We start from the raw sequence: 18,770 nt of genomic DNA, 5'->3' as shown, positions 1-18,770 counted from the left end.
CCTACTGAGCTTGTCAACTGACTCAGACAAGTGCTTTTGGGGAAATGAGCAATAGATTAAATATGCCCCCTTGTGTTGCCTACAGGGTGTGAAATTGTTTGCAAAACACCCTGCTAAGTAGAATGGCTCTCTGCTTGAAATATTGTCAGATGTGAAAAACTGTGTAAGCAAGCTGAGGAACCAGATATTCACATGTTTATTAAGAAGGAAAGACAAAACCGGAAACTGATGTCATGCCAGTTTGCATTAGATCTTGGCTTTATGCTGGCAGTCTTTGCTCAGTCTGCACAAATATATTGTTCTGGCCCAGAAGAAATCTCTCCAGAAGCTAAGGCAATGATCCTTAGCTGATGTCCAAACATCTTTGTTATTCAGTAAGCCATACTAAGATTTTCAAGACACTTGAAGGATGTGGTGCTTGTTAAAACAATTTCCCACCTGCTTGAAATAAAAACTTTTAGTAAATATGACTGTGAATCGCCTTTAAAACTCGACATAAAGTAGGTTTTACATACAAGAGGAGCCAAATTTTATAAATGGTGGCAGGTCTAGTAGACTGTGTTGTGAATGCAAATGAGAAGGTACAAATAGTGGTGGCTTGAAAGTCAGGGAGAGTTTTCAAGCCTGCTGTTTTCTTTGGGTGAAAGAAATAATTGGATTGATCATCAATATTTTTTTCTGCTGACTGCTTGATTCTGTGCTCCTATTCAAGACTGATTATTCAGCACCCTTTGACCCTGTACCTATCTACAGGATGAATTTCCCACTTGAAATAATTTACCAATACAAAAGTGTGCCTTGTGATTGAAGAAAACATTTCTTTGTCCTGTTGGCACTTTCCTCTAGGGCAGTGGTGGTTAATCAGGCCCTGTAGATGCAGCTGAACCACAGCCCCAGTCAGCATGCTTAGTGGTCAAGGATGATGGGAGTTGTGAGGAGTAATAAGATCTGGAGAGCAACCGTGCTGTAGGGTTAGTTCAGAATGCAGTGGAATGAGGGCTTTTCACAAGAACAAGAGACCAGTGTGCTTGCCTGCTTCCTAACAAGAGGAAAACTTGGCATCTTTGAAGGACACTGGGAGACTGCAACACTAAATCCAGTAAGAGACTATTCATGCATTGCCATTTACTCTGGCTCCATTGTGCTCCCTCCACTGGTGTTTGAAGTTAACCACGACCCATAGCTATCATGTAGTTCCTTGAGAAATACTGTGGCGTGGTGTCTCTTCCTTCAAATGAGCTTCTATCCAATTTGAAAATACACTTTGCAGTTAAGCTGAGGCTTGACCATTCAAGACGGCCATTTCACATGAACAGGCAACAGCTCCATGAGCAGGAGTTGGGCAGGGGTGGGGGCGGTTGCAGGCACAGGGAAACCAGGTAATGTGCATTGGTTGAAGACATCCCTACCTGCCTTCTTGTGTGTACAGCAACATGCAAATGCAACTTGAAATGCAGTGTGTGTGTGTGTGGGGGGGAAACAACCTCACTTTGTGTTAAGTCACAAATGTGTACCTGGTTAGACCTGCAGCGGTTCTCAGGATATCAGTCAGGTTTGTAGGCAGCTCTTGGGCCGCAAGAGGTATTCTGACTGCTGTTTTTTTTTTTTAATGTGTTACAAAGGTTGCATGCCACCCCCAATCTCTGCCGAGCGGTACCAAGATTCCAGGGGGTTCCAGTGTCGTGTTTCTGTTGGGAATCGAGGTGCAGCAGAGGCTGTCATGTCTTTAAGAAATACAGTTTATTCTACTCGTATTTACACTGGAAGCTTTCAGTGGAGGGAGTGCAGAGTTTACAGCATTCGCATCTCCAGAGGGGTTTGTTCCCCGCAGCAGTGCAGCTTTGGATGCCGAGACTTCTCCATGTCTCTGTCCCAGCCTGCCTTCAGCCAGCCCACCAAGATGGTTCAGACCTTCAGCTCCCTGCCTCTCCTTCCCAGGAAACCCCTTGCCGAGCAACTCCTCCCCGCTATTCCAAGCCCAGTTTTAAAAGGTGAAAATATTCCTGTGTGACACCATGTCCACGTTGCCCTGGCAAACCCCCATCTCCGTAACCTGTAGGGTCTTTTGTCTTGTAGATGGATTAATGCATTGGTGTCCAAACTTTTTTCAAAGAGGGCCAGATTTGATGAAGTGAAGGGCTGTGAGGGCCGACCAAAGGGCCAGCCAAAGTTGTTAACCTTTTTTAAGGATTGAAGTGAAGTTCTTGAGCTTTTTTTAGGATTTCATGATGAGCTTTTTTAGGATTGAAGTTGTTGTGGTTTTTTTAGGATTTCACCCCAGGAAATAAACTGCCACAGGCGCCAGATTAAACCAACCAGCGGGCCAGATTAGGCCCCTGAAACTGACTTTGGACATGCCTGGATTAATGGGAAGGGCATCATCTTCCTCTGCCCCTCTGGCAGAAAAATGAGCTCAGCCTGTCAGCACTGATTAAACCGCAAAACCCAAAGAATCTAGAGAGGGAAATCTGGCACCCAAGATCTAGGGGGGGATCCCTGTTCCCGCACTAACCCGTAACACTATGTATAAAATAAATTTACTGGTCTCGTAGACGGGTTATGTTGTTTTCCTGTTACCTTTGTTTCATTCATACTCATGAATATACGTAACTAATAAATTGCAGAAGGGGAAGAGGAAATGACTAGGTATCGTATAGGTATTCTTACCAAGTTAATTTTACAGTAAACCTAGTCCTAGGCAGTGTTTATATCAGTGGCCTTCCCAGTCTGTGCACTTAGCTAGCTAAGCTGTTTTTCCAGAAGGTCGTTCTATAGTAAATGGGCTTAATTTATAAGGTTCCACATTGGTTGGGTGAATTTTTTGGGAGGGGCTCAGGGGCTTTCTGACACATAGGTACACACAAGTTCTAGAATTAAAATTGAGTCATCTCTGGAACACAAAATAATGCAAACTTTTAACGAATTCAGCTCTTAACTAGCCACTTGGTGATTTTTATCCATTTGTCATATATAATAAGATACCAATTTATGAAGCTAGGCTGAACAATGGTTGTTGTTTTTCCTGTGCATGTAAATTAGCTCAGTAGTAAAATGTTCCCGGATCAGCCCAAATGTAGTTTATACAGTTGAAATGAGTTGAAAACCCGAAATAATGTCCTCCTCTTAAGAATGAGCTGCTCAGATCTTACAAGTAGCTCAAAGGTACCCTCCATGAGCTACTTACCCAAGAGAGATGTTCATTTGTAGTGATGGGCTTATTGGGTATCAGCCAGGTTAATACTGCCTAATCTTGAGCAATAAAGAACAGATTTGACTACTTTTAATCCAGCAAGAGAAGGCAATATAATGGTCGGAAGAGCCCATTCCCTCACTTTGTATCTTGTTCGACCTGAAGATTTCCTCCTCCCCTTGTTTTTGAACCTAGATGGGCACCGTGTGGCAATGGACTTCAGGGGCAGGGGAATGTTGTGGTGGGCTGATTATGGCTTGAAATCTGTGTGCTTCTTACTCTGAGCGTGTACTGTAACAGTACTTCACTAGGCCTAGAGTGTTCAAAGCCTTAAAACTCTTTCTATGTATTTCTTAAGATACACAGTATTGCTTATCACAACCATTACAATAGTCTGCTACTCACCCACCTTCCCTTCTTCCGGGTCCGACCATCTCCTTTTTGACACTAAGGATATTATCCAGCAAAGTCGCACAAGGACTTCTCCTCCTCGTGTGCCCCTCAAATCTGTTCCAGAGAGTTGAAGAACCTCTAGAACAGATTATTTTATTGGGGGAGAAGAGGAAGAGCGCATTGTGTAGGCAAAAGTCCTTGTGCAAACAGGACAACTTTGGATACAACCCCCATTTTAAAAGTTTCAAATTACAGATTAAGGGAACCCAGTGCATCAAGTAACTTTGGAAAGAAAGTTCTTGTTTTGAATGTTGTCACAGAACATGGGTAGGCAAACTAAGGCCCGGGGGCCGGATCCGGCCCAATCGCCTACTAAATCCGGCCTGCAGACTGTCTGGGCATCAGCGTGTTTTTACATGAGTAGAATGTGTCCTTTTATTTAAAATGCATCTCTGGGTTATTTGTGGGGCATAGGCATTCGTTCATTCCCACCCCCCAAAAATATATATATAGTCTGGCACCCCACAAGGTCCGAGGGACAGTGGACAGGCCCCCTGCTGAAAAAGTTTGCTGACCTCTGTATAGAGCCTCTAGGGCTGTGGGTATGTAATGGTGGCAAGAGTATAAAAATTGAAGAAATATTCCTACAAATGTGAAACAGTTGTATATTTATTAGTACAGTATACATCATGCTAAAAAAACACGGTATTTTTGTAAGGGCACCTGCCAGAAACATGAGAGAAGTTGCACCACTGCATCTGGGGAATGTTGCTTGATAAAGCCATGTTGGAAATTAATCTTTGGCAAAACTGAGTAATACATGATTGCCAATTAATCAGCCACCCAAATGTTTAATGTGGCTTGTTAGAAATGATTGCCAATGAGCAGAGCACAGTAGTGAAAATCCCAATAATGCTTAGCAATGCTGGAATTGTAGGAAGGAGCACAGTGTACATCCTGGTTTTATCTTTCCACTATCTTTTTATATATTTCTCATGTTTGAATGATAATCCTTTTAATGGACTTGAGAGGTCCCTTAACTTCAGGGTTTGTGTTTTTCATTATAAAGCTGAGAAACTCCGCAATTAAGAGGGAAAAGATTGCTAAACCTAGTTGGAAGTGTCTATGTTGGAAAGCAGAAATGGTAAAGCTGTAATTTGCAATGGAAATTTGTACATGGAAGTGCCTGTGGTGCAAATTTTATGTTAAATATGCCATTAAAACTGCTTTGAAAATGAAATTGAGCAAGCTGTTGCATTTGAGATTGCAGCATTGTGAGTATATGCTAGAAAGGCACTGCAATATTATGGTAAGCTTTTTAAAATAGAAATGCGTGGGAAAAGATGCTGCTAGATCAGGCTAATGGATAAGCTTCAGTATTTATTACAAAATATAGCGATAGAACACTTGCTGACAACTTGGCAAACTGCATATAGGGAGTCTTCCTTGTTTTGAAGTACTTTGCTTTCTGCAGCTATCAAAGTAATGCCCAAAAGCACAAGTTTGACAAATAATTACTTGATACACCTAATTTACTTGTACTCTTGACGTTTACGACGTTCAAAGTTGTTGCTTCTTGTTTTTGTGTTCTGCAGTTGACAGGGGCAAGCAGAAGAGTCCCAAGAACTCATTCATACAAACCCGCAGTTCATCTGTTGAAGTGCATTCGCCAGAAACAAAACAACACGAGCTGACACAATACAAAAAAAAGTGTGAGAACCAAAGTGGACTTATCCAGCGATTGAAGAAATGCTTGGGCATCAGTCATCAGAAATTTGAAGCGTTGGCTATTGTGATCCAGCACTTGGAGTCCGAGGTAAAGTTAATTCAGAGTTTTGAATGCACATTTATGGTAATTATTTAGTATTGCTTGCATTTTACATCTTTTCTACATTTGATTTGATTTGTTCTGAAAAAATATCTAAATATGAAGGAGCTTGGATGTTGATAGGCTTTTATTGTTGCACGCAACCCCAGTTTCCAAGCGGGGCAATATTTCAGGGGTTCCAGGCGCTAATTCAGGGTTCATGTTTCCTTTGGAATGAGGGGTATGTATATGCAACCTGAGCTTACGATGGAGGGGTTCTCAGCATCAGTACCCAAAAATGGCCATGCTTCTCCCATAGCCACAGCCTTTGATTCCAAGAGATATGAGGCATCTCTCTGTGTCTCTCTAGCTTCCTAACCTGCTTCCTGCTTCTAGCTCACTTAACTAAAAACTCCCAACTCTGGCTTTTGTTTGTCAAGTGAGAGAGGAGGGCCCACCCGTTTGTTATCTGGCACAGAGCCACGTCCTTTGTTACCTTGATGGCCCATACTTAGAGGGCCATTACCAAGAAACTTGTCTGGCTGTTTCAACAATTTGAACCCTTACTTAAATTTCAGCACTTGCTAGACCCAGGAATTTAAAGGGTTTCAAGCATACTGCCTACCTGCCACAAATAATAGCACTATAGTAACACAATTATGCATTCAGGGAATATTTGAGTATTGATTCTCCACTCCTCCCTCCTCATAGGTTTACTCAAATTAGGATGTTCTACCATAAATAGATGTTGGTGTATTGCCTAGCCCTGGATAGTAGGGAAGAGGCTGTCTTCAGATGATGGGTGTTCATTCCTATGTTCCATCTCAGAATAAGAGAGAAGCAAGGAAAAGGCATCACTCCTGTTTCACACTGTGTGTATTGGGTGGTGTGTGAAATCACGATGAAGGAGTAGCCGAATAGCCCCATATACAGATTAGCAGAAGTCAGGCAACTGCCCATTTACTGTAAGGGCTATTATCTCCTGAGAGCATGGAATATTTCAAAATACAAGGCAAACAGGGCAAACAGGTCTGCAATGTGTTAAATGTGTTAAATGCGTTGTTAAACAACAACGCATTCTTTGAGATCTTTCATGGTATAGTATCAAATGATTAAACACATAACTACGCACTGCAATTAAGTGGCATGCTGTGTGTATAAATTGTAATTTGAATGCCTTTGTTTTTAAAACATAAATTAGTTCTGCACCACTCTTACCAGTTAAATCTGCTCAGACGATACAGAATCTGACATCTAATTCTTGTAAATGTTAAGTACGCAGAGAGGAAATGGTCCCAGGCTGCAATGCTATTTGCAAGTTTCTTTTTCTCTGTATTGACAGCACTTTATCCAAATTTACCTTTTAGATGGTTTGTCTAACTAACCCTGAAAAGTTGGAAGTTGTTATGTCCGCAGTCGTAAGCCAGTAAAGTTGAAGCTTTTAATTCTAAACAAATATCCCAGCTTTCAGAATTTTGGAATGCTAAAGTTACCCATTCCTACTCTGATAAAAGAGAAACTGGATGGGGTTTTTAAGTTCAGCATTAGAAGAAATAAGAATGGATGATGCAATGTTGTTTACTTTTCCAACTGATATATGCAAAGAAAAATCCATCTCTTAAAAGAAGCAATATAAAAGCAGTCAAGTCTTGTCTGAACTGGAAGAGCATACTAAGTGCACCAGCTATTTTGGAAGTTAATTATCCTTAATTATTTGCTTTATCTGGCTAGGCTAGACAGTTGTGTGAAATAAAATTAACAAACATCTTAAAAGGCCCAAACTGCATAACTTTTTTAAAGGAAGCCAACCATTAACACATCTCAGCTAAACTAAATATGAAGTATTGTCCTTACAGCCTTCATTTCCCTTTGCCAATGTTTCTCCCACTGCTTCCTCTTTTCCTTCATCTTTACCCACTGCAGCCTCTTCTTTACATTGGCGGTGTCCTGCTTCTCCTCTTCCTTTCAATCCTGTTCATCTACATATACAGTGGTACCTCGGGTTACATACGCTTCAGGTTACAGACTCCGCTAACCCAGAAATAGTGCTTCAGGTTAAGAACTTTGCTTCAGGATGAGAACAGAAATCGGGCTTCGGTGGCACTGCAGCAGCAGGAGGCCCCATTAGCTAAAGTAGTGCTTCAGGTTAAGAACAGTTTCAGGTTAAGAACGGACCCCCGGAATGAATTAAGTACTTAATCCGAGGTACCAATATATTATTATTATTATTATTTCACACACACATGAATACCGACCAACACACACACACATGCTTTGGGCAGCATCCTCATTCATACCTATAGTCATTCCAATCCTTCCCATGTCTGGAATGCATGGCTGTCATTGCTCATTGCTCTGGGCTGTTCAAGCATGGATGTTTCCCAATTTGTTTTTCCCTCCCTGATGAGTCAAATCCACATTTTAGTGATGGATCTATGTAGCTCCGGGAATAGCAATGTTCTCAAGGTTAGCTCTCTGAGCTTCAGTTCCAAAATGAAAATTGCCTTGTCTCTCAGAGTTGTCCTTAGGGTGTGACTACGACCGACATGTAAACTACTTGGCAGAATAGATCAGCAGCATTGTATAGGCTAGGTGGTGACCTTTCCATGAGTTTAATTTAAAGATCATTCCTCTCATGGAATCTCCCATGCGAAGGTGCGAGTGCCATCTTATAGTCATGGGAAGGTCTTCAAGAATGCAGAACCATTTTCATCTTGTATTTTGCAAAGTTAATAGGATTTTTATTTTATTTTTAATCCTCTGTGCTTTGTTGGTCAGGAGGACCCATTAATTTCATTGTGAGGCTAGATTCAGAAATGTTGTTTACAAAGGTGAAAATGAGTAGTACTCACCCTATGGTAAATGATGGGCCATTTTCCTTGTTCTGGGCATTTTGTGTTCTTCTATTGGCAACCTGGGTTTTAATAGAATTTCTCACCAATAATATTTCTCTTAAATGCATACCTTATGGATTGCTTCAAGCAGTATTTTAGAAGCATATGCAGTTGGCAAGTTTAAAAAATAAGATATATAGCACTGCAGTTCTGAACGCATTAAATGCTTGGCCAGATGCCAGTGACCTCTCAGTGAACTGTCTATCCTCATGTAGCACAGTTACTTCTAAGCATTAATTTATTACACTTGTCACTAGTCTCTGAATGGTTAACATGCATCAGGTTTGGCTGGTTAACTTTTTCAGGCAAAAGTTGATGGAATTTGACAGTATCTCATCTGTCACTTTGCTTTTTAAATTCTTCAGATTTTGGGATGTGTGGGTGATAGGACAGGCAATTCCAATGAGTAACACTCATACCAAATTTGAAAAGTCTGCTTATTCATAGAGTTAATTCATAGTGTTGTAGCTGTGTTCCCTTCCCAGTTCGTTTTTCAGATATTTGTTCATTGAGAGCATCAACAGATGGGGTGGGGCAGGGGAAAATAGATGGCAAATTGTAAGAAACCAAAGGAATGGTCCTGTTTGTGGCCAGGTCTTGCTTAATAGATCCTCCTTATCAGAAGCAAGAGTTTACACACACACACACACACACACACACACACACACACACCCTCTTTACACTGGTCTGATCTTCCAAATATTTCACTTTACTGATGAGTTTTATATTATGCCCTTACATAGTCAAAGTAATCCATAATTCTCTTGCACACAAAAAATCCCAGCGCCCTTGTTTTGTGGAATTCCTCTCTTGTGCAGCATAGATGAGTAGCTTTGCTCTAGCAGACTGTAGCAATGAATGTAGCCCAAAACATTATTCTTGTTTCATACCTGTTTTTTTTTAATCTAAATGCAAGTTTATGTAGAATTATATGCATCTAATTGATGACAATCATCTGATCAACTACTTGTTTTTTTTATTACTTGGATGATAGCCTTGCGGCTTAGACAAGAGGAAATCTTTTACACTTATTATCGACTCATTTCATACATCCAAGGACACTTATGTCACCTCATTTATGCTAAGTGGCCAGAACTTTTTCAGAAGCAGGAGCTGGTAGCTCTGTTTAGCTTGATTGACCCTTATTTCCATTTCCATTAAATCCCAAAGAACATGGACATAGCCCTATTTCTTTTCGGCGTGGTTTCAGCTTTTCCTGAGCCAGGGTGATGCAGCCTTCCTTGAATAGAGGATTTTGAAGGGCAGCAAAGATCAACTATTGCTACCACTATGGGAGGTGCATTTTGGATTTTCAACCCCTGAAGCAAGTGCTACACTATCACTTCAGCCTACAGGTGGTCTGAATGTTCCTCCAAACAGACAGAAAACCCTTCATAGCAAACCAAATTACCCTTACATAATAGGGAGAAGCGGGAACCCTGCTCCCAGCCACCCACTTCTCTACATGTGTGTGTGTGTGTGGGGGGGATTTGTATATTTTGTATAGTCATGTGAGTTACTATATTCAGTAGTCAAGAAACAGGTTTAACTTCTCATCTGTTCTTTGTTTGAACTTGGCTTTAATGTGATGTCATCATTTAAATTGTCGATGGAATACAGACTTCAAACTGGTTCAGTTTTTTCCGTGGGAATATTTGCATTTGAAGTCTGTCAGGAATGGGAGATAATATCAGTGAGTATCAAGATGGAAAACTTTCAGGAATAATTTTCTTAAGAATAATAATTGCTTGAAGTGTTTCGTTCAAAGGTGTGTTATGCATTTTTATGCTGAAATGCACACTGGTTTTGAAATGGAACAATTGCTGGACCTTCTACTTGAAAAAGCAATGAGGTCACAATACTATATTAGTGATGCCTCTGTTGTTGTGGCAACTATTGATGTCATCACCTTTGTCTTTAATCCTTTAACCTTATACTGAGAGAAAGATTGAGGTGGGCTCATTGTTTCCTAAACATGGGCTTTTAATTAAAACATGGCTGGAAAAACGTTCAAACATAAATGCAACTTCCTTGAAATAGCGTTTTAAGAATGTATAACAACTTTACCCCCAGAGAACATGGGTTTGCCTGTTCTCTTGAAAATACACTCGTCAGATCTGTAAAATACAACATTAATTGTCCATGAATTTATTGGGCCATTCAGAGTTCTTCTTGCCTATAACGTTAATACTTTTTGCACAACTCATGGGTTGCAAACTGGTAAAATTCTTTAAGGCCTACGTTGGATTAGATCGATCTGTGCCTCTGAACTTAATATCCGGCCACAAGAAAGAGGTGGTAAGTTTGTTGCAATAACTGCATTTTGGTTTAAATACAAATCTTTTAAATAGTAATTCTAAACCTGGCAACTTTTACAAGGCAAATATTATTCCTCCACATGTTCGTACCTAGGTTTCGTTACCATGGAAAATAACAAACAACAATCTTTGACTTTCATGCATGGAAAGATTTTTTTCCCCCATCCTGCAAAGATCATTGGTTAATACAGGGGTATCTTGCTCTTTTGGAGACACACAGGGCTATAACCTCCCTCCACAGTGAGATGGAGAAAACTTTAAAAAAAAGCCTCTCCATCACTGGAGTCAAAATCTGTATCTTCTTGCATCATGTCTTGCTCTCCTATAATGCAGATGTAAACCACTTTGAGGTTTCTTGAAATGTAAAGCGGTGTACAAGGTAAATTTATAAATAAATGCTGTCTTGCTACTCAAGAATGATGGCTCCTAGCCACTTATCTGTGGAACCATAAGAGGTAAATAATGCTAGAATGTCTTCAGTTCTATCCAGAGGACTTCCTGCTTGCTAGTTTCACATGGTTTACTTCTTCTTGACAGGATTTGGGGAGAGCTAGCTGTCAGGCTCCGGGGATTCGGCTCCCCCAACTTTGGCTATAGATAAGCAGGACAAAGCAAAAAGAGTTCCTTACCATTTAAAGAGTCAATAATAAAAATAAAAATAAAAATAAATAAAATTTTATTTGTACCCCTCCCTCCCCGGCCAGAGCCTGGCTCAGAGCGGCTAACATCATATAAATAATACAATGTGCATAAAAACAAGCAATCAATCAATTAAAATGTATTCCAAAATTAATTCAAATAAATTAAAGTTAAAACTGGACAAATGACAATCCTCAGGTTAAAATTGAAAGCGGTTAATACTCGCCAGGACCAATTGTTTCCACTGATATTTTAAGGACCTGTGAGCGGGCTCCTTTGTGCTTGTTCTTATACAAAGAGAAAAGGAGTCAGACTGAACCCTGACCAAAGGCTTGGCGGAACAGCTCCGTCTTGCAGGCCCTGCGGAAGGATGTCAAATCTTGTAGGGCCCTGGTTTCTTGTGAGAGTGTGTTCCACCAGGCCGGGGTCACGGCTGAAAAGGCCCTGGCTCTGGTCAAGGCCAGTCTAATGATCACAGGAAAAGAACAAAGATTCCATTCTCGGAATAAAGGTGTTCCCAATTAAGGATTCCACCCACTCCCCCCCCCCCGTCACTTCCGTCTTGCAACCTGATCTCGCAACCACTATGCTTTTTGTGTAGCCCCCTTATCTGCTCTACGTGACCTTGGACAGATATGCTGAATACTTTCCAGTGAGAGAGAGTCTGTTCACTCTCTCTCTCTCCCAGTTCTTCTTCTCCTAGCTGTTCACCACCCAGTTCTTCCCAACGTTTGTCTTCTGAACTATGTCCCTCTGTGAACCACTGTTCTAAATCTATACTGTCCCACTGCTCCTGGGCAGCTTCAGGATCCTGCTCAGGAGCAGGGAGAGGGGGAGGCTCCCACCATTCCTCATCAGAGCAGTACTACTCAGCCTGGTCTGACATCAGCTATTTCATGTCCATGATTACATAGGGAACTCCAAAGAGCGAGGCTGCTTGCAGGAGATGAGGGGGTGTTGTGTTCCCAAGGATGTGGGAGGACTGAGAAAGAGGAAGAGAAGACACGTGGGATTTGGGATTAGAGGCATAGAGGGTGTGGAATGCATATAAGTGGAAAGTTGAATAGTACTATGATATTTTTACAAAACATCCTGTTACAGTGGAAGCTCAGGTTGCAGATGTAATCCGTGATGGAGGCACATCGGCAACTTGCAGCGTTCATAACCTGCAGCGCCGCGTCTGCGCACGTGCGTGATGCGATTTGGCACTTCTGTGCATGTGCAAAGCGCAATTGGTGAAACCCGGAAGTACCGTATTTTTCACCCTATAGGACGCACCGACCCATAGGACGCACCTAGATTGGGGGGGGGGGGGATAAAGGGAAAAAAAATCTTCCCTTGACTCCAGCCTCCAGAACGGGAACCAGAGTGGCTCCCGGAGCTTGTGGGGCTGGGGGTGGGGGAAGCCCGAGTTTCCCCCGCCCCCAGCCCCCAGAGCGGGTCAGAGAGCGCTGGCGAAGGTGCGCGAACGTTCACCATCACTCCCGGGGCTTGAGGGGCTGGGGGTGGGGGAAGCCCGAGCTTCCCCCGCCCGTAGAACGGGTCGGAGAGCGCTGGCGAAGGTGAGCTTTGGCATTGCTCTGGGAGCTTGCCGGGCAGCGGGGATAGCTTCCTGAAGCCTGCATTCACCCCATAGGACGCACACACATTTCCCCTTCATTTTTGGAGGGGAAAAAGTGCGTCCTATAGGGCGAAAAATACGGTAACCCTTTCTGGTACGTCCAGGTTTCCTGCAGTCCGTAACCTGAAAACGCGTAACCTGAAGTGTCTGTAATTTGAGGTACCACAGTATAAGTACATTTCAAACGCAGTAACCTTTTGTAGTTGTTGCACAGACATACAGCTATTTAATGGCAGGGATCTGAATCAGCAGCAGCTCAATGAACTAGGTCTGAACCATAATGAGATGTATTTTCAGAACACCCTTTTACAAAATGCAAAAACAGTGGCATGGGGAAAAGGGGTTGGGAGACGAGGCAACCCATCAGATGGCTTTCTTGCACAGGATATAGTTCATTTTGGATGCCAATGATGGTCCTTCCTAGTGTATTACTTTGACAGCAGTGCTTATTTGGCTGTAATTCCCTGTGCAAGGGAGCGATGGTCTGGTTGCTGTAGAAACAGGAACCATTTCCCCCTCTTCAGTAGCTCCCCAGTTGGGGTAACACAAACAGAGTTGAAACAAATCCACAAAATAGAGGAAAGTAGATTTTGTCTACTGATTTTTGGTACCATCAATTGTGGCTTTTACAGCTAAAATAGTACCTCACAAGGTCTGTGCAGGACTTGGGGAAACTGCTGGTCATTCTCTCCCCCCCCCCCCAACTATGACAGCCAAGGAAATAGTAATGTCTTCCCATGATTAGCAGTGTGCATGACCTATTTTATTGATTGGAAATGTTTGCACATCTTTCAGTTTTCTGGAACTTGCTGATGCTGCATTCTTGATAATTAATTCTTGACTTCACAGATGAGCAGGCCCTCTGCTTTCATCCTATGGTCACACCGTTACTGTCAAATGAGTAGTTTTAAAAAGTGGGAGAAGGAAATAAAGTAAAAATGCACTGTGGGGGAACGTGATCTAGTTGGGGGATCCCTGGAGAATATTATGAAACCTACTTCTATGTTTTAAATCCAGATTTAAATTTCCTCTTCTATATTATCCTTTGGAATTTTGGCGAATCACTAATGTTTAGCCACATTTCTGCCAAATGCAAACTTGGGATCTGCAGAATTTTGAAGCCAGATCTGAATTATTATAGAATGCTGAAATTAATGGAGCACTGAATAATGGAAATTTGAAATAGAATTCCCTTCGCTCCCTAAATAGGCTTCAGTTTGAATTTAGTGCAATAACCTTTGATGGGCTTCATGAAAAAGAAATAAGCCACAGCAGCAACTGAAAAACAGCAACTGAACAATTTATGCATTCAGCTTGTTTCCAGAAGCAATACTGTTTGCTCATTTTTCATCAGTCCATGTTTTGCACACTAATATAAATGTGTGTAAAGCTTGAGGTGGCTTTAGGACTACCTTTGTTTTTGTTTGGTTTTCCAAATAATTCCCACCCCCTTTTAAAAACAACTTGTAATACTGTCGTACCTTGGTTCTCAAACAGAATGCATTCTGGGAGTCCGTTTGACTCCCAAAACTGTTTGAAAACCAAGGTGCGGCTTTTGATTGGCTGCAGGAACGTCCTGCAGTGTGTGTGTGTGTGTGTGTGTGTGTGTGTGTGTGTGTGTGTGTGTCAGTGTCAGTCAGTGTCAGCTCTCAAAGAGAATTGTTCGCCTGTGTGGACTGGAGGACATTCAATTGACAGGATGACTCCTTCCACTGGACTGGATGGGCACGGTCTCCCCAAGCCTTTCACAACCTCCTTCAGCCATCCCACCCTTCAGATCAGCCCTGCCTTTGGTCAGGGTAGGATGATGGTTTTTTCTCTGGGAAGAAATAATTATTTAGTGTTTTTTTTTTCATTCTGTCAGCTTTCAGAGAATTTGGGGGCGGGGTGGAGGGAGGTGGGCTTAGCAAAACTGCTTGCATGAGTTTAAGCTAATCTTTGGGTCCTAGTCTTTAGCATCACTTGAAGCTTCCACAAGTCTTTCTGTGGGCCATGCCCCCTTTTTAGCCCAGTAAAAGTTTGTGTTGTGTGTGTGTCTGTCCTGATTGTGGCCGCTTACCCGGACATCTTCCCTTTGCTGCTAATCTATTTTATTAAAGTATTTTAGCCAGATTTGTTTTCTGTAGCTCATACTGGCAAAAATAATTGGTTCCGTGCAAGAGAACCATCTTAAATTTTGTATATCCAAGTTATTGACCTTCTAGATACTGGGCTGTTCATGTGATTCGCTTAACAGTAATGCTTTCTTTCCACCTAATGGGTGGATCCATAGAGTTATTGCCCTCAGATTTCTAAGAACAATGTCCTAATTGTTGGTCTTACCGATGGCTAGTAGGAGTGGCTGGTCACTAATCGGGTTATCAGATAAGTGGATTTTTCTCATTTGTGAGTTTTAAACCAATTTGCAGTTGGAATGAATGTCCTGAATGTAACAAATGTATTCTCAAGGTGGGGCTTTCTCTTGTCTGTCTGCAGCAGGGCAGTTCTTGCTCTTTGAATTAAAACTACCATAGTCCTTTGTATACGTGCAACATGAAGAACTTAATTCTACTCAGTAATAAAAAAAATATTTTCCATGCGTCCCTGTTTTATATACAGTATAGAATTTAGAAATGGCAAAATGCTAAAGAGGCCTTTCCTTCTACAACCAAAACCTACCTGTGAATTTGTCACTGATATTCCTGGTTTAAGACTGCTCTTGCACTTGGGGAATTGAGGAATAGAGATGCACTTAGGGAAGGTTACCCAAAGAACTCACGGCCAAATTTTTGAGGCTAGCGCAGACTTGTTTAAACGGCTAGCGCAGACTTGATTAAACGGCATTACGAGTTTTGCAATATAAATGATGATCTGTAGTAGCAAAGAGGTATCAAAGAGCCATGCTGGTATGTTAGGGAAACGACTGAAAACTAACATTAGGCCAATACAGTGGTACCTTGGGTTAAGAACTTAATTCGTTCTGGAGGTCCGTTCTTAACCTGAAACTGTTCTCAACCTGAAGTATCACTTTAGCTAATGGGGCCTCCCACCGCCGCTGTAAGATTTCTGTTCTCATCCTGAAGCAAAGTTCTTAACCCAAGGTCCTATTTCTGGGTTAGTGGAGTCTGTAACCTGAAGTGTCTGTAACCCGAGGTACCATTGTACCTTTGTGAGGTTGGCCATCTGTCATGGATGCTTTAGTCAAGATTCCTGCACTGCAGAGGGTTGGACTAGATGACCCTCAGGAGTCCCTTCCAATTCCTTGATTCTATGAGAAGCACCGCGTTGGTGTTGTGGTTAGAGTGTTGGCTCTGGAAGACCAGGGTTTAAATCCCCACTTACCTGTGAACTTCGCTTGTCAACTTTGAGCTGTTTAACATGTCTCAGCCTAACATACCCCCAAGGGTTGTTGTGAGAATAAAATAGGGGAGAACCATGTTTGCCACCTTGAGTGTTTTGGAGGAAATATGAGACTTGGAAGTTCGAAAACATTATGTTTTAAGCTGGTTTTTATAAAGTAATACGCAGGTGTATGAGTTCCCCATAACTTTTCAGGCTGGATGTCAACTCCACCCTACAAAAGGTGGGGGGGCTGGTGTGTTATTCATCAGTGATGTGATTTTTTTTTAAAAAATAGTGTTTTATTTTTGAATGTCTATTTTGGTGAAAGCTAAAAATGAGTGAATGAGTGCCGTTTCCCCACAGCAAATATAAAGATAGATTTGGTTCTAGGCTTTAGCCTTTGGGTATGGACTCGACAGGGTTGACTCAGGCCAGTTACTAAGTAATCTGTAAAATGGGAATAATAGCAAGTGGTCTAAATCATAAAAGAGTGCTTGTGAGGGCAATCACGAAAGCAATGCTGAAATATTAATGAATATATAGCTTCATCAAATGTAACAGGAAAAAGATGTTTTAAAGACTGTTTAAAACCATATTGTAAGCTCCTTGGGAGCAGAGATTTGACTATCTTGTAGAAGCACCAGGTTCACCGAAGAAGCTACATAACAAATGATAGCATAGTCGTACTGGCAAGGTCTGTACCTTCTCTCGGCTCCTTACAATTCATGCCATGTTTTCTTCTTCTATAAATTAAGAGTGAAAGCCTAGAATAACTAATTCAGAAAAGCTAAAAATAAGATCCATTATCCATAGAGGTAGTCGGGATTTCTGTGCTCTTTCCTCCCCTCCACCCTTCACTGTACCAGCTGATATTTGAGTAAGTGGCGATCGATCTTTGTAATGTCTGGTTCTCATTTTTCAAAAAACGAAAGGGCTGTGGCTTTAAGTAATCACTGGCTGCTTGTGCCAAGTGCAGAAGCTGCAGTGTCTGCTTCTGTGTTGGGGGGAGAGACCAGTAGAAGAAGTACGGTAACTGCAAAGCACAATGAAGCCGAGCTGAGGCAGTGTCCAAAGGAGCGCTACCTAGCTGTGAGTTAAGCGTGGGCCGACCAGTTTGGTTTGCGGTAGTCCCTGCCACCTGTACATGCCTGCTACGTGGATGTGGTTGGGCAGAGAACCTGAACGATGGGCTGCTCCAGCAGCAGAATGTGCCTGTATTCTCAGTGTGCTGCAAAAGAGGTAATTGGCATTTGCACTGTAGGGGCTCTCCTGGAATAACAAGGATTTTAAAAGCAGCGGCTTGCTGCAAGCAAGGTGAAAAATGGTTCCAGCAGCTGGAGGGAAGGAAGGCAGGCTGGATCTGGCGACCTCTGCAATGTTCTGCTCTCCACAGCAGTTGCTGCATCTTGGAAGCAGATAGCATACTGAAATGCTCGCACAGCGTAGATTTGTTATGTGGGTGCTGTTTGGTGCTTTAGTCGGAACTCTTTACTGGGGTGTCCAGAAACTTCTTTTAATACAGGGTTTGGCAAGTGGGAGTGGAAAGAAAAGTAGTGAAGTATAGATTGCAGGCTAACTTTGCGCTAACAGCAGAAGCACTTTGAACTCTTAAAGATGACTGTAATTTTGGTGTTTTGTGCAAAACCTTGACAGGCACAGCAGCTTGCAGCTGCCGTTTAAATTTTGCAATGAGGCTTTATCAGTTTGTACTAGCAGGCTAAGAGTATTCTGTGCCGAAGCTTATGTTTACCTTTGTTACAAAGTACATTACACGTATTGTTTATCCCTAACGATGTTCTCGCAGTTATGGGTTGGAGGCAAACATCATGCATCCTGGAAGGTTACTTGAATGCTACTTAATACACACTGTTTATTTAATCCTTAGCACCCCCACCCTTCTTAACTTGCAAACTAAAGTTTTGTTAACTTTAAAGTAAATTGTGTACTTAACTAAAACCCCACTGAAGAGTACTTTAGCCATTGGCAGAGTTCTTATTGCAAGTTACGTACTTCCTTAACTCAGGGGGCCATCTGTGTTTTTCTAACATTATGAAGCTGTTGTCCTGGATGATTCATATCTTGGCTTCACTTTCCTGTTTCTTGTCATTCTACAGATAGCATGCAAGTTAAGCATTGGCAAATGTTGTATTTTCTGCTTGGAGTGTTCACTAACATTCCATGTGCCTCTGTGTTGTTTTTTTTCCTCAGAGGGAGGAAGTGGTAAAACAACGTAAAGAGCTGTCGCTAGAACTTGTCAATCTTCGCGGAGAGTTAGGTAAGTACAGGCTTCTGTGCTGTCCTTTGCATTTTTTTAAAAAAATACCCTTAAATCAATGCAGCGGCAAAACTGATTTTAAGACACATAGTATTGAACCAGAACAATCTAATTCCCTGACTGTACAGTATTCATATGTTTGTGCTCTGCATTTCTCTGGAGTGTTGTCTGCCTGACCCTTGGGTTCATCAAATTCCTGGCACCAACTTGACTAAGCCTACCAGAGCAGCCTCCTGGAAACATGTGTCTAATGGTCAAAACATTTACTGGGGGTGTCTTTTCAGAATAGATTTTGTTGTTTGCCTAAATGGT

The 18,770-nt window shown here is 41.9% G+C and overlaps 1 protein-coding gene across 2 annotated transcripts in view; it reads left to right on the top strand.

Annotated features, from left to right (window-relative positions):
- MTUS1 (microtubule associated scaffold protein 1) overlaps positions 1-18,770 on the top strand; it is a 118,164-nt gene that overhangs the window by 82,073 nt on the left and 17,321 nt on the right. For both annotated transcript variants that reach the window (XM_079989635.1, XM_079989634.1), the window contains 2 exons: positions 5,179-5,399; positions 18,392-18,458. In XM_079989635.1, the coding sequence (XP_079845761.1) occupies positions 5,179-5,399; positions 18,392-18,458 (288 nt within the window). The remainder of the gene's footprint in view (positions 1-5,178; positions 5,400-18,391; positions 18,459-18,770) is intronic.

This window comes from Podarcis cretensis, assembly GCF_951804945.1.
Source record: "Podarcis cretensis genome assembly, chromosome: 9".
Classification (NCBI taxonomy): domain Eukaryota; kingdom Metazoa; phylum Chordata; class Lepidosauria; order Squamata; family Lacertidae; genus Podarcis; species Podarcis cretensis.
Note: the sequence above shows the minus strand (reverse complement) of the source record. Positions and strands in the feature narration are given on the sequence as shown.